At 38.3% G+C, this 15,743-nt stretch overlaps 1 protein-coding gene and 1 pseudogene across 4 annotated transcripts in view; both read left to right on the forward strand.

Annotated features, from left to right (window-relative positions):
* OXSR1 (oxidative stress responsive kinase 1) overlaps positions 1-15,743 on the forward strand; it is a 101,669-nt gene that overhangs the window by 24,991 nt on the left and 60,935 nt on the right. Inside the window, exon 1 of one of the 4 annotated variants that reach the window (XM_067753806.1) lies at positions 7,501-7,641. The exons of the other annotated variants lie outside the window; for them this stretch is intronic. Within the exon in view, the coding sequence (XP_067609907.1) occupies positions 7,551-7,641 (91 nt within the window). The 5' untranslated portion in view covers positions 7,501-7,550. Of the gene's footprint in view, positions 1-7,500; positions 7,642-15,743 lie in introns of those variants that run through there. 4 annotated transcript variants of the gene reach the window in all.
* LOC137232245 (transformer-2 protein homolog alpha pseudogene) lies at positions 7,665-12,155 on the forward strand (annotated as a pseudogene).

A 15,743-nucleotide genomic window follows, 5' to 3' on the forward strand; every position in this document is an offset into this window, starting at 1 on the left:
CGAGTTGTTTTTTCTTAGATTCCATATATATGTGTTAGCATACGATATTTGTTTTTCTCTTTCTGACTGACTTCACTCTGTGTGACAGATTCTAGGTCCATCCACCTCACTACAGATAACTCAATTTCGTCTCTTTTTATGGCTGGGTAATATGCCATTGTATATATGTGCCACATCTTCTTTATCCATTCATCTGTCGATGGACACTTAGGTTACTTCCATGTCCTGGCTAGTGTAACTAGAGCTGCAATGAACATTGTGGTATATGACTCTTTGAGTTATGGTTTTCTCAGGGTATATGCCCAGTAGTGGTATTGCTGGGTCATATGGTAGTTCTGTTTTTAGTTTTTTAAGGAACCTCCATACTGTTCTCCATAGTGGCTGTATCAATTTACATTGCCACCAACGGTGTAGGAGGGTTCCCTTTTCTCCACACCCTCTCCAGCATTTGTTGTTTGCATATTTTTTGATGATGGCCATTCTGACCGGTGTGAGATGATACCTCATTGTAGTTTTGATTTGCATTTCTCTAATGATTAGTGATGTTGAGCATCCTTTCATGTGTTTATTGGCTATCTGTATATCTTCTTTGGAGAAATGTCTATTTAGGTCTTCTGCCCAATTTTGGATTGAGTTGTTTGTTTTCTTGATATTGAGCTGCATGAGCTGCTTGTATATTTTGGAGATTAATCCTTTGTAAGTTACTTCGTTTGCAAATATTTTCTCCCATTCTGAGGGTTGTCTTTTTGTCTTGTTGATGGTTTCCTTTGCTGTGCAAAAGCTTTTGAGTTTCATTAGGTCCCATTTGTTTATTTTTGTTTTATTTCCATTTCTCTAGGAGATGGGTCAAAAAGGATCTTGCTGTGATTTATGTCATAGAGTGTTCTGACTATGTTTTCCTCTAAGAGTTTTATAGTGTCTGACCTTACATTTAGGTCTTTAATCCATTTTGAGTTTATTTTTGTGTATGGTGTTAAGGAGCATTATAATTTCATTCTTTTACTTGAAGCCGTCCAGTTTTCCCAGCACCACTTATTGAAGAGGCTCTCTTTTCTCCATTGTATATTCTTGCCTCCTTTATCAAAGATAAGGTGACCATATGTGCGTGGGTTTATCTCTGGGCTTTCTATCCTGTCCCATTGATCCATATTGCGGTTTTTGTGCCAGTACCATACTGCCTTGATTACTGTAGCTTTGTAGTATAGTCTGAAGACTGGAAGCCTGATTCCTCCAGCTCTGTTTTTCTTTCTCAAGATTGCTTTAGCTATTTGGGGTCTTTTTTGTTTCCATACAAATTGTGAAATTTTTTTGTTCTAGTTCTGTGAAAAATGCCAGTGGTAGTTTCATAGGGATTGTGTTGAACCTGTAGATCGCTTTGGGTAGTATAGTCATTTTCACAATGTTGATTCTTCCAATCCAAGAACATGGTGTATCTCTCCATCTGTTTGTATCATCTTTAACTTCTTTCATCAGTGTCTTACAGTTTTCTGCATACAGGTCTTTTGTGTCCTTAGGTAGGTTTATTCCTAGGTATTTTATTCTTTTTGTTGCAGTGATAAATGGGAGTGTTTCCTTAATTTCCCTTGCAGATTTTTCATCATTAGTGTATAGGAATGCAAGATATTTCTGTGCATTAATTTTGTATCCTGCTACTTTGCTAAATTCATTGATTAGCTCTAGTAGTTTTCTGGTAGCAGCTTTAGGATTCTCTATGTACAGTATCATGTCATCTGTAAACAGTGACAGTTTTACTTCTTCTTTTCCAATTTGGGTTCCTTTTATTTCTTTTTCTTCTTTGAGTGCTGTGGCTAAAACTTCCAAAACTATGTTGAATAATAGTGGTGAGAGTGGGCAACCTTGTCTTGTTCCTGATCTTAGTGGAAATGGTTTCAGTTTTTCACCATTGAGAACAATGTTCACTGTAGGTTTGTCATATATGGCCTTTATTATGTTGAGGTAAATTCCATCTATGCCTACTTTCTGGAGGGTTTTTATCATAAATGTGTGTTGAGTTTGTCAAAAGTTTTTTTCTGCATCTATTGAGATTATCATATGGTTTTTATCCTTCAGTTTGTTAATATGGTGTATCACATTGATTGATTTGCATATATTGAAGAATCCTTGCATTCCTGGGATAAACCCCGCTTGATCATGGTGTATGATCCTTTTACTGTGCTGTTGGATTCTGTTTGCTAGTATTTTGTTGAGGATTTTTGCAACTATGTTCATCAGTGATATTGGCCTATAGTTTTCTTTTTTTGTGACATCTTTATCTGGTTTTGGTGTCAGGGTGATGGTAGAATGAGTTTGGGAGTGTTCCTCCCTCTGCTATATTTTGGAAGAGTTTGAGAAGGATAAGTGTTAGCTCTTCTCTAAATGTTTGATAGAATTCACCTGTGAAGCCATCTGGTCCTGGGCTTTTGTTTGTTGGAAGATTTTTAATCACAGTTTCAATTTCAGTGCTTATGATTGGTCTGTTTATATTTTCTATTTCTCCCTGGTTCAGTCTCGGAAGGTTGTGCTTTTCTAAGAATTTGTCCATTTCTTCCAGATTGTCCATTTTATTGGCATGTATTTGCTGATAGTAATCTCTCATGATCCTTTGTATTGCTGCAGTGTCAGTTGTTACTTCTCCTTTTTCATTTCTAATTCTGTTGATTTGAGTCTTCTCCCTTTTTTTCTTGATGAGTCTGGCTAATGGTTTATCAATTTTTTTTTTATCTTATTAAAGAACCAGCTTTTAGTTTTATTGATCTTTGCTATCGTTTCTTTCATTTCTTTTTCATTTATTTCTGATCTGATCTTCATGATTTCTTTCCTTCTGCTAACTTTGGGGTATTTTTGTTCTTTCTCTAGTTGCTTTAGATGTAAGGTTAGGTTGTTCATATGAGATTTTTCTTGTTTCTTGAGGTAGGATTGTATTGCTATAAACTTCTCTCTTAGAACTGCTTTTGCTACATCCCATAGGTTTTGGGTTGTCATGTTTTCATTGTCATTTTTTTTTAGGTATGTTTTGATTTCTTCATTGATCTCTTGGTTATTTAGTAGCATATTTTTTAGCCTCATGTGTTTGTATTTTTTACAGTTCTTTTCCTGTAATTGATATCTAGTCTCATAGCATTGTGGTCAGAGAAGATACTTGATATGATTTCAGTTTTCTTAAATTTACCAAGGCTTGATTTGTGACCCAAGATATGATCTATCCTGGAGAATGTTCTGTGCGCACTTGAGAAGAAAGTGTAATCTGCTGTTTTTGGATGGAATGTCCTATAAATATCAATTAAATCCATCTTGTTTAATGTGTCATTTAAATCTTGTGTTTCCTTATTTATTTTCATTTTGGTTGATCTGTCCATTGGTGAAAGTGTGGTGTTGAAGTCCCCTACTATTATTGTTTTACTGTGGATTTCCCCTTTTATGGCTGTTATCATTTGCCTTAAGTATTGAGGTGCTCCTATGTTGGGTGCATAAATATTTACAGTTGCTATATCTTCTTGGATTGATCCCTTGATCATTATGTAGTGTCCTTCTTTGTCTCTTGTAATAGTCTTTATTTTAAAGTCTATTTTGTCTGATATGAGAATTGCTACTCTAGCTTTCTTTTGATTTCCATTTGCATGGAATATGTTTTTCTATCAACACACTTTCAGTCTGTATGTGTCCCTAGGTCTGAAGTGGGTCTCTCGTAGACAGCATATATACGGGTCTTGTTTCTGTATCCATTCAGCCAGTCTGTGTGTTTTGGTTGGAGCATTTAATCCATTTACATTTAAGGTAATTATCGATATGTATGTTCCTATTACCATTTTCTTAATTGTTTTGGGTTTGTTACAGTAGGTCTTTTCCTTCTCTTGTGTTTCCTGCCTAGAGAAGTTCCTTTAGCATTTGTTGTAAAGCAGGTTTGGTGGTGCTGAATTCTGTTAGCTTTTGCTTGTCTGTAAACGTTTTAATTTCTCCTTTGAATGAATGGGATCCTTGCTGGATAGAGTAATCTTGGTTGTAGGTTTTTCCCTTTCATCACTTTAAATATATCCTGCCACTCCCTTCTGGCTTGCAGACTTTCTGCTGAAAGATCAGCTGTTAACCTTATGAGGATTCCCTTGTATGTTATTTGTTGCTTTTCCCTTGCTGCTTCAATATTTTTTCTTTGTATTTAATTTTTGATATTTTGATTAATATGTGTCTCGGTGGGTTTCTCCTTGGATTTATCCTGTATGGGTTTTCTGCACTTCCAGGACTTGATCAACTATTTCCTTTCCCATATTGGGAAGTTTTCAGCTATAATCTCTTCAGATATTTTCTCAGTCCCTTTCTTTTTCCCTTCTTCTTCTAGGACCCCTATAATTTGAATGTTGGTGCGTTTAATGTTGTCCCAGAGATCTCTGTGACTTTCCTCAATTCTCTTCATTCTTTTTTCTTTATTCTGCTCTGTGGTAGTTATTTCCACTATTTTATCTTCCAGGTCACTTATCTGCCTCAGTTATTGTGCTGTTGATTCCTTCTAGAGAATTTTTAAATTTCATTTATTGTGTTGTTCATCATTGTTTATTTGCGCTCTAGTTCTTCTAGGTCCTTATTAAATGTTTCTTGTATTTTCTCCATTCTATTTCCAAGATTTTAGATCATCTTTACTATCATTACTTTGAATTCTTTTTCAGGTAGACTGCCTATTTCCTCTTCATTTGTTTAGTCTGGTGGGTTTTTACCTTGCTCCTTCATCTGCTGTGTATTTCTCTGTCTTCTCATTTTGCTTAACTTAACTGTGTTTGGGGTCTCCTTTTTGCAGCCTACAGGTTTGTAGTTCCCGTTGTTTTTGGTGTCTGCCCCCAGCGGGGATGGTTGGTTCAGTGGGTTGTGTAGGCTTCCTGGTGGAGGGGACTGGTGCCTGTGTTCTGGTGGAGGAGGCTGGATCTTGTCTTTCTGGTGGGCAGGTCCACGTTTGGTGGTGTGTTTTGGGGTGTCTGTGACCTTATTATGATTTTAGGCAGCCTCTGCTAATGGGTGGGGTTGTGTTCCTGTCTTCCTAGTTGTTTGGCATGGGGTGTCCAGCACTGGAGCTTGCTGGTCGTTGAGTGGAGCTGGGTCTTAGCATTGAGATGGAGATCTCTGGGAGAGCTCTTGCCGATTGATATTATGTGGGTGGGAGGTCTCTGGTCAACCAATGTCCTGAACTCGGCTCTCCCACCTCAGAGGCTCAGGCCTGACAGCCAGCCGGACCACCAAGACCCTGTCAGCCACACGGCTTTTGGAAGTCTGAGGTCCTCTGCCAGCGTTCAGTAGGTGTTCTGTAGGAGTTGTGTCTTACTCCTCCGCTATCTTGAAGGTTTCTCTCTTCACACTGTTTAGTTTTGAAGTGTTCCATACTCACAGATCAATCAAGGAAAAGCTTGAGGGCAGATTTAGGGAAATCTTCCATTACTCCTGTTGCTAGAGGATCTACATTTCATGTTTTTTCCTTTGTGCTTAGTCTAGTTTCACTTGCTCATAGAGTACTGTGTGCAGTGGCCTTCTTCCTGGCAATTCAGACAAGAGTTCCTAGCATGAAATGTATCAGGCTGCACCTGATACTTGAGCTTGGCGGGCTGTGTGCAGAAGCTCTGCACATGACACCTTGGCTCAGTGGGGCCATGCGCAGAGATGTTGTGCCTGGCCCTGTGAGCTGGAGCCTTAAGCAGCACTAGCAGCACGCAGCTACTCCACATTCTGGATTTAACTGGTTATTTCTTCCTGGTGATGTTTAACCCTGATTTATATTCCTCTGTTTCCTACAAATTAAAACAAGACCCTAAGTGTTGTTTGGACAGAATATTTTGTAGGTGATGCTGTGTACTTCATATTGCATCACATCAGGAAGTAGTATTTGCTATCTGGTTGTATCTTTAATGGTGATATTAATTTTGATTGCTTAAGATTATGACAGCCAGGCCTCTCCATGGAAAAGTAAGCTTTATTTCCCTTTGCAGCAAGCAAGTAATCTGTGGGATGATACTTTGGCACTGTGAGTATCCAGTTCCCCAGTCTTTTGTCTAATGATTTTTAGCATCCATTAACAATCCTTGCTTGTCTCAATTAGTTTTGTCAGGGGTTGCAGAATGGTAATTTTTCCTATTGCGCCTTTTTTTTTTTTTTTTTTTTTTAACATTTATAAACTGGCATTCTTCTCTGTAAAGGAACTTTCCCTTATTAACTGGGGCTTTTTGGTTAACCTATACTGTAGTTCCTACTGAAAAGGCAAGATAAATGTGTTTTTTTAAGGACCAATTTTCAGAGTAAAAAGTTAGTTTAATAATCACTGCCAGTGATTTTTTTTTTTCCTTTTTCCCATTGAGTAATGCTTTCATTTTTTGGAGTATCACTATATAGACTCAAGGATTTTTATATATTCTGTGTCTTTCTTAGCTATAGTCTATTCTTTTGATGCTCAGGTTATCCAAAATTTTGTCAGTGGGAGTCCCTTCAAGCTTTCTGTTGTGTCCTTTTGACATGAATCCATCAATCTTTGATAACTTCCTTGATTTTTAGTTCAGGATAAAGGTTCACATTTATATTGCTTTTCTTAGAATCAGTGAATATTCTAAGGAGCCCTGATCCTTTTTATGGGGAGTGGTATTTAGAAAGTATAACTTGGATTCTTGGGATGCTCATTGCTGCTACTTTGTCATTGTTTCTAGTTGAAAGAGCTTGGAAATATATTGTAGCATATTAAAAATAAGTCATAATTTGACAGTTCAAGTTTAATATTACAGACGTTTAAAACTTTAAAATTATATTTGAATCTCTACTCTTACACAGAAAATCTTGTTTCCCCCATATTAACATAATTAATTACATACTTTATCCTGCACTATTATATTTACAATTATTTCTGCTTTAGTCCTTAGAATAAAGTATAAGTATTGCTGATTGCAAACAGTGGACCCTTGGTATGTATAGATTGAAGATTTTGTTATGGTTACTGAAATACCCATGCCATGTAGTAAATTAGACATTTTCTTATGGCATGGATTTGAATGATGTGGCAAGATGGAGAGGACAAGTGAGTGATGGAGCTGCCTGACTTTCCCATCACTGTGCGACTTGTTTGCATATATATTTTATGTGGAAGCATGATCTTCCATTTTGGATTGTAGGGTTACACAAAAGAGAATCCATGTTTATTTGCCATGTCAACACCATTACTCATTGAGCACCTTACTTACCCAGAGAGGCTTTAAAGGAAAGTCGTAGGCTTTAGAATTAAATTCCAGGTTTTCTACTTAGCAGTTGTGTCACTGGGCAAACTTTTTCAACTCTTTGAACCTATTTTCTTGTCTGTTAAATGGGGATGCCTTTCTGCATTTCAGGGTATTGGGGAGGAGTAAATGAGATGACTATGCAAAGCATCCCTCACTATGCTGACATGTAATAGGTGCACAAGAAATTTTAATCATTAATAATAATAATCCCTTGTTATTTGATGCTTTTCAGTGTAGCCAGAATCACCTTTTTGTTTCAATCCCATTAGTGACACACTGGAGAAACTGGATTACTTTCTTAAAGGCCCTGTTCATATGATGATTGGAAGCCTTGCTAACACCAACCACCTTTCAAGATGGTGGTCAAGCATGGTTCTTTCAGTATGGACAGATATGGGAATATTAGGTAATATTGTATCTTTCGTTTTTGATCACCTACAGCATAATTTTCTTTATATGTAATTTACAAAAATGTATAATACAAAGTTTTTAATGTTTTGCTAAAAGGTCCTCTGATGAACAGGAATAAGTTGTCTGCTTAATTCTGTTATCCATAGCTGTATGCCAGCCCACCCTTTCTGCTACTCCTAAGCAGAATGCCTTAAAAAAAATTTTTTTTTTTTAAAGAATCCCCGTTCCTCTCTCAGTGAGTATATGTCCTGATCACAGAAAGGGCAGGATATGTAGCGGAGTGGGATGTCTTTTCAGTGTACTTCTCTGTTCCTCCTGGTCTTAAGTTTCCTGGGATGGTGCCCAATTTTTCTAGCATAGCACTCAGCAGATTTCCTGGTTGATAATTTTCAAATATATTCCAGGCATTAATTCTTTTTATAATTACTTATAATTTTATGAGTCAACTTAATCTTATATCTAAATGTTTACTTTTAAAATATTAAAAATTTTACATCTTTTTTAAGAAAATGTAATCTTTTGTAGTTATAAAGTAAATACATATTCAAACTGAAGAGATACATTAAGTAATATTTAGAAAACAAAAGATAGAACTAAGCACAACTTAAAACATTTTTTTTTAAATAGGAGGAAACTGTCAAGATAGCTCAATTAAAAAGCCTTTCATCAAATGCTTATTGATTACCAATACACTGGTGAATCAAACCATCAGTTCCTTGCTATTATGGGGCTTATAGCTAATAAGTAAAAGTTATAATTAAGTAATTATAAGGGTGTAGAGTGCCATGAAGAAGTATCAGGTATCATGGGAATAAGTACCAGGAGAACCTAACTTTATTGAGGGAGAATGGCTGTGGCAAGATAGACAGAGACTGCCTTTAGGAGGTGACGTTCTTCAGGAGACCTGAAGAATAGGTAATAATTAGCCAGGTGAAATGGGAGGTGGAGGTGGTATCGGGAAGAATGGGAGAAGGAATCCAGAGATAGAGGGAACACTGTACTGAGAGTGACTGGAGGCAGGATAGAGCAGTGTGGTGTGTCCTGGGAACTGATGGGGGATCATAGCTGGAGCAGAGAGAGTGAGAGGAGGGGACCATTGAGAAGCAGGGGCTCCGTTTGAATAATTTAAAAATGTAAATAGCCAGAGTTAATAGAAGTATGTTTAGGCTACATTCTTCTATATTCGCTTCCTCAGCCAAAATATTTAAATCAAAAGCATATTTTTGATGTAGCAACATTGTACTGATATAGAATTTAATAAGCTCATTAAATGTAAAATGAATTGCAACTGGCAGTCTTAAGCCCATCGACCAAATGGACAACATGGTCAAAATAAGTTTAAGTGTGTCAATATTATAATTATTTTGTAATGCTCCCTTATGACTATAATATTCTTATCTTTTGTTAATTAAATAATTAGAACTCTGATTTTGAGTGTTGGAATTTATTAGTATAGAAAGTTAATCTTTAGAAATTAGAATCACTTTCTATCTAAATAGCTGTTTCTACCATTTATTAGCACCAAATTACAATATAAGATTTTTAGAAATCAAAGTAATTAAGAAAGCTTCTGAAGATTTTGCTGGAGCCTGCGACCGAATGGGAGTGGAGTGGAGCGGCTGTTGTTGCTGACTCTTTCCTCCTCCCCACGGTCCAGTCAGCTGGTTGATTAGGCCATCGGCCCTCAAGCTGAGACTTGTCTCTTATTTAGTTCTGGGGAGTGCCTGGCCGACATGAGTGATGTAGAGGAGAACAACTTCGAGGGCAGAGAGTCTCACTCTCAGTCAAAATCTCCAGCGGGAACTCCTGCTCATGTAAAATTGAAGAGCAGGTCAGGATCTCGTAGTCCATCAAGAGTTTCCAAACACTTTGAATCCCATTCTCGATCAAGATCAAAATCCAGGTCGAAGTCAAGGAGGCATTCTCATAGACGTTACACTTGATCCAGATCCCATTCTCACTCTCATAGGAGACGACCTCAAAGTAGGTCCTATACACCAGAATACCAGCGTCGAAGGAGCCAAAGTCATTCTCCAGTGTTTAACCGGAGAAGACATACAGGCAGCAGGGCAAATCCAGATCCCAACACTTGTCTAGGAGTGTTTGGCCTCAGTTTGTACACAACAGAGAGAGATCTTCTCGATATGGACCATTGAGTGGTGTCAATGTGGTTTATGACCAGCGAACTGGATGATCACGAGGGTTTGCTTTTGTTTATTTCAAGAGAATAGATGACTCAAAGGAGGCTATGGAAAGGGCAAATGGAATGGAGCTGGACAGTAGAAGAATTCGTGTAGATTATTCTATCACCAAGAGAGCTCACACACCTACACCAGACATATACATGGGCAGACTAACTCATAGTGGTGGAGGTGGAGGAGGTGGCAGACGTCGAGATCCTAACCGTGATAGAGGATATGATCGTGGGTACGGCAGATATGAAGACTGTGATTACGAGTACAGAAGAAGATCACCTTCTCCGTACTATAGTCAATACAGATCACGATCAAGATCTCGTTCCTACAGCCCAAGACACTATTGATAAACAGAGTAGTTGCAGTTGAGGACATCTTTTTCTCTTTCTCTTTTTTTGTTTAATTCTGGATTTCCCCAAGCTTCTCATCCTTCCTACTCCTTAAAAAGAACCCTTAAAAAAATCTTTGGTTTATTTAGCTTCTACACTTTGTCAATTGTATTGCTGTTTTCTACCCCTTTTATTATATTCTTAAAGATGTAATTGTTGTCATTTTGGGTAGTTGAACATCTTGAGTAAAAAAGGGGACCCCAGTGTTATGCTTTTGTAAATGATTTTTTGTTTGTTTTTTGCTTTTACAGAAAATTAACTCCTGCCTAATCAAATGAGGAAAGAAATGGTCTTTTTAAAGCTTCTTTTGTGTTAGACATTGTATTAGACATTGTATTAGAGAGCTGCATTTACTACAGACTCCATTTTAAACTTTCTTTTGGGGAAGTTAGTAACATATAAAGTAGTTCAGTCATGTCAGGTTTGTCTGGGGTGGCATGGAGCAATCAAATAGTTGAGTGTAGAAAGTTTGAAGCTATAGAAGAAAACACTTGGTCACTTCTTTTGAAGAATGGAATTTTTGAACCCTAAAAATTATGTTGTTTTTTAGAGATAAAAACCTTATGGACTCCTACAAAACATGTTGTATTTAAAATACATTTGTTAAAACTTCAAAATGTTAAGTGTGATTTTTGTGTTGAAATTATTGAAGTTTAATCAGTACAGGACAAGCCTTATTATTTAGAGCAGTTGTATTCTTTGCTGTTAGAAATTTTGGTATTGGGAAAATGGTTTAAGCAGGCTATTGTATAGAGTCCTTAGAAATAGTGAGGGGAAAGGTAGTCTCCTTTCAAATAAAAGTTAATTTCTTTGGGGAAAAAAAATAAGAAAGCTTCTAAAAGGAAAAGATGAAGGGACTTCCCTGGTGCCGCAGTGGTTAAGAATCCACCTGCCAATGCAGGGGACAAAGGTTCAAGCCCTGGTCCGGAAAGATCCCACATCCTGCGGAGCAACTAAGCCCGTGTGCCACAGCTACGGAGCCTATGCTCTAGAACCTGCGAGCCCCAAGTACTGAGCCTGCGTGCCACAACTATTGAAGCCGGTGTGCCTACAGCCCATGTTCTGCAACAAGAGAAGCCACCGCAATGGGAAGCCCGTGCACCACAATGAAGAGTAGCCCCCACTCGCCACAACTAGAGAAAGCCCACGTGCAGCAATGAAGACCCAACGCAGCCAAAAATAAATAAATAAATAAATTTATATGAAAAACGTCGTTCCTAACAAATATTTAAAAAAAAAGGGGGGCTTCCCTGGTGGCGCAGTGGTTAAAAATCTGCCTGCCAACGCAGGGGACAGTGGTTCGAGCCCTGGTTGGGAAAGATCCCACATGCCTTGGAGCAACTAAGCCTGTGCACCACAGCTACTGAAGTCTGCGCTCCTACAGCCCGTGCTCTGCAACAAGAGAAGCTGCTGCAATGAGAAACCTGCGCACTGCAACAAAGAGTAGACTCTGCTCGCCACAACTAGAGAAAGCCCATGCGCAGCAACGAAGACCCGACGCAGCCAAAAATAAATAAAATAAATTTATGAAAAGAAAAAGTTGTCTTAAAAAAAAAAGATGAAGTACCTGTAGGACTGAAAGGGACGAACTATAGAAATGCAGAAATCTAATTTAATTCACTGTGTTAGGGAATTATTTTGTGGTTTAAGGATGCTTTGTCATCTTCTAAGAGATAAAAGGCATGGGACTTCCTTGACCCTGGGCAGGACCCAGGTAAAAAATACCTGTTATTAAGAATGACCAGGGCTTCCCTGGTGGCGCAGTGGTTGAGAGTCCGCCTGCCGATGCAGGGGACACGGGTTCGTGCCCCGGTCCTGGAAGATCCCACATGCCGCGGAGTGGCTGGGCCCGTGAGCCATGGCTGCTGAGCCTGCGCGTCCGGAGCCTGTGCTCCACAATGGGAGAGGCCACAACAGTGAGAGAGGCCCGCGTACCGCAAAAAAAAAAAAAAAAAAAAAAAGTGACCAGCTTTGGATGGTCAAGCAATAATGGAGGGTGTTTCTGTTAATCTGAAATGGAATACTCAGACTAAGCAAATTGTGGTCCCTTTGAAAACTTATATGGCTTGGGAAGACACAAGCAACACCCAGTGGCTAAAGATTGGTTAAAACTTCTTGGTAAAAATACCTAACTAAAATGAGTGAGTTAATTTTGGACTCAAGAGTGTTTTTTCATAAAAATAAACTGTGCAAATGAACATGTTGACTGAGTAATTTGATTGAGCTACAATTATCAGATTTAACAAGGGTCATTAACCAGCAGCTGCTCCACCACTTTTTCAGTTTTTTTTTAATATTTAGTAATGATTTTCTTGGACAGTTAAAGTTTTGCATTGCTTTTTTTTTTTGCGGTACATGGACCTCTCACTGCTGCGGCCCCTCCCGTTGCTGAGCACAGGCTCCGGACGCGCAGGCTCAGCGGCCATGGCTCACGGGCCCAGCCGCGGGGCATGTGGGAGCTTCCCGGACCCGGGCACGAACCCGTGTCCCCTGCATCGGCAGGCAGACTCTCAACCACTGCGCCACCGTGGAAGCCCTGCATTGCTTTTTAAATGTTCTGTGCTATAGACTATGAAGGGAGACATGAAATGGTTTGGGGGAATAGATAATCTACCTACATTGTAATTTTTTGCTTTGTTATGAAATTTGTACCAAACTCCTCTTGTTTTCCATTATTTAATTTACTTGCTTTTACTCTAAGAAATTCTTGGGTTTCAGTGGACAGTGTTCATCAAGTAGCCTAGGTTGTTAAAATGCAACTTCTTGGGCCCTACCTCAGATCTCTTGAATGACAGTCTATAAGGTCTGGGAATCTGCATTTTTAACTAGTTTGCCAAGTAATTTCATGCATTAAAGTTCAAGAACAGATTATCCCTGTAGACTATTTCTTCTAGATTGTGCCTAAGGACATAATATTGTATATGCTGATATAGCCTTCCCTCATTATTCCTTCTTTTCATTAGATATTAATTTGAATCACCCAGTGATAAATCTGCAGTTTTCTTTTGCTTAGAATATTTTACTTTCATCTTTCTCTGAGTTGATATAAAGAATTCTATGTACTTTTGATGTTTGAGGAGGGAGGATTATAGGCGCCATCATCATGTTAGACGCTGCAAGATGCTGAGGAAATCATATGGAAAAGAAGTGGGGACCTTCCGGGACCAGTATTTGTCAGTTAAGGAGGAAGGTCTTAGTGGCATGATCATCCCTCCACCTATAAAAATCATATTGTTGGGAGGGAGACTAAAACTGAAAAGACAAGTTATCCCAGGGAAGAGGGGGCTTCTTATCCAGCCTTGTTTGGTATATCTGTTCTGGACATTGTCCGGGGGTGTGCACTGCTTTAATTTCCCTGTTGATCATTGGATGATGTGAAATCAATTAAAATTTTCTAAGACTTTGAAAAGGAGTTCCTGCTTCAAACTCTTTAAAAATACAGATCTAATAACTTTGGTGTGCCCTAGGGTCTTTGTTACTCCATTTCTTTGATCTTCCAGATTAGAAGTTCCCTGAAAGTCAGCAGTCACATGTTTCTTGACATATTCTGTGGCACCTAGTTCTAGATCGCATATATGACTAAATTGTTGAATGAATAAATTGTGTTTTTAATTCCTAGTAGGGGTTTCTCCCTTTGCGTTCCTTATTTTAGATATTCTTTATATTACAAACATTTAACTCAGCTGGGATTTATACATATGTCTTCTTACTGAGCAGTTCTTATATGGCCTGGATTTCTCAGAAGAATGAAATACATGCCTGTTGGTATAGTCACTTTGCTTTTGGGGAGTTGATGTGTGATTGGTTAAACTAAACAGAACAAAACTTCTTCCTTAGGCCCCCTCTTTGTGAATCAGTCTTGTGAATCCCAGCAATAAAGAGGGGAAAGTGTTAGAAAAAGTTACCTAGAATCTGAAGCCTCCCTGGTTCTTTGTCTACAGAGAGTAAACTGCCTATCTCCTGCTGGAGGTGGGGTGTGGTCGTGGCCTGGCTTCCAGGATAGGGAGGAGGGATCTGGGAATCTTATTCTGCCTTATATGAACTTTAACCAGTTTTCCTGTGTTCAGCCCTTTCCTTCAGTCCCCCCTTACTTTCCCTTATGTGGTCTTTGGTGTTTGTATTCTGAGCCTTTCTGGAGCTCTAGGGTAGGGAATCTACTTTTTCCTAATTGATATACCTCCTGTGCAGGCACTGAAGTTACAGATTTTTCCACTCTGCATAATCAGTTACTTTTTTCTGCTTTCTCTCTTCTAGAAAATTAGTGCTATATCTCTTCTGTTATCTTCTTTCTTTCTTTCTTTTTTATTCTGGGTTTATGCCCTTGTTCTCAAGCTTATCAAGTTAGTGGATTTCAAATGGGAGCTAAAGTAAACGTGTGTTCAATTCTCTAATGTTTTTGAGGATTCCATCTAGACCACTTCTTTCCATCTATTTGGAAGTATATTTTTTTCTTTTTAAGTGTGTGCAATAAAAAGCATCCACCAGGACATGTTTTCAACAGAAGCATTTGCCAAGAAATGGGCATCCAGTCTTTTCAGTGCAGTTTATGTTATGTTTCAGATTTCTTGGCACAGTTTTTAATATTGGAGATTGTTTTGCTTTGGTTCTGTGATCTTTATGGGCCATTGTACTGCCAGAAATCTTACCGATCTCTAGCAAACTTTTTTTTAATAATCATCAGTTATGGTAGACAGCATTCTGTGACTTTAATTACTATATGGGTGTCATTTCCCTCCCTCTCTCTGATTTTTAGGAGGAGCATTATTTCCCATCCTGGGAAGAATGGGATTGATAATACATCTGGGCTGTTATTTTAAAAGAACTGCCATTTTTATTCTTTTCATATTTTTCTTTGCCTTACCTGTTTTATTTCTACTACTTATTAACCTGAAACATAATTTTAACCCTTAAATTAGTTTGCATACACATGCGATATTTACTTTCCAAGTTTTCTTCTGTAATTTGACCTGCGTTTCAACTGTGTTTTATATCTTTATTTATACAATGTTGCATACTCTAATCTGATGTTAGAGGCCTAGATTGGTTTGTTATATCTTATACTGAAGTGTTATTGATGGGTATGGTTTACCTAGGGATTCTTTAGAGGTGATTAAAAATCATCTATTACCAGCCAGGAGATGGAAGCAACCTAAGTGTCCATCATCGGATGAATGGATAAAGAAGATGTGGCACATATATACAATGGAATATTACTCAGCCATAAAAAGAAACGAAATTGAGTTATTTGTAGTGAGGTGGATGGACCTAGAGTCTGTCATACAGAGTGAAGTAAGTCAGAAAGAGAACAACAAATACCATGTGCTAACACATATATATATGGACTCTAAGGGGAAAAAAATGTCATGAAGAACCTAGGGGTAAGACGGGAATAAAGACACAGACCTACTAGAGAATGGACTTGAGGATATGGGGAGGGGGAAGGGTAAGCTGTGACAAAGTGAGAGAGTGGCATGGACATATATCCACTACCAAACGTAAAATAGACAGCTAGT

Source organism: Pseudorca crassidens, chromosome 10, assembly GCF_039906515.1.
Source record: "Pseudorca crassidens isolate mPseCra1 chromosome 10, mPseCra1.hap1, whole genome shotgun sequence".
NCBI classification, from domain to species: Eukaryota; Metazoa; Chordata; class Mammalia; order Artiodactyla; family Delphinidae; genus Pseudorca; species Pseudorca crassidens.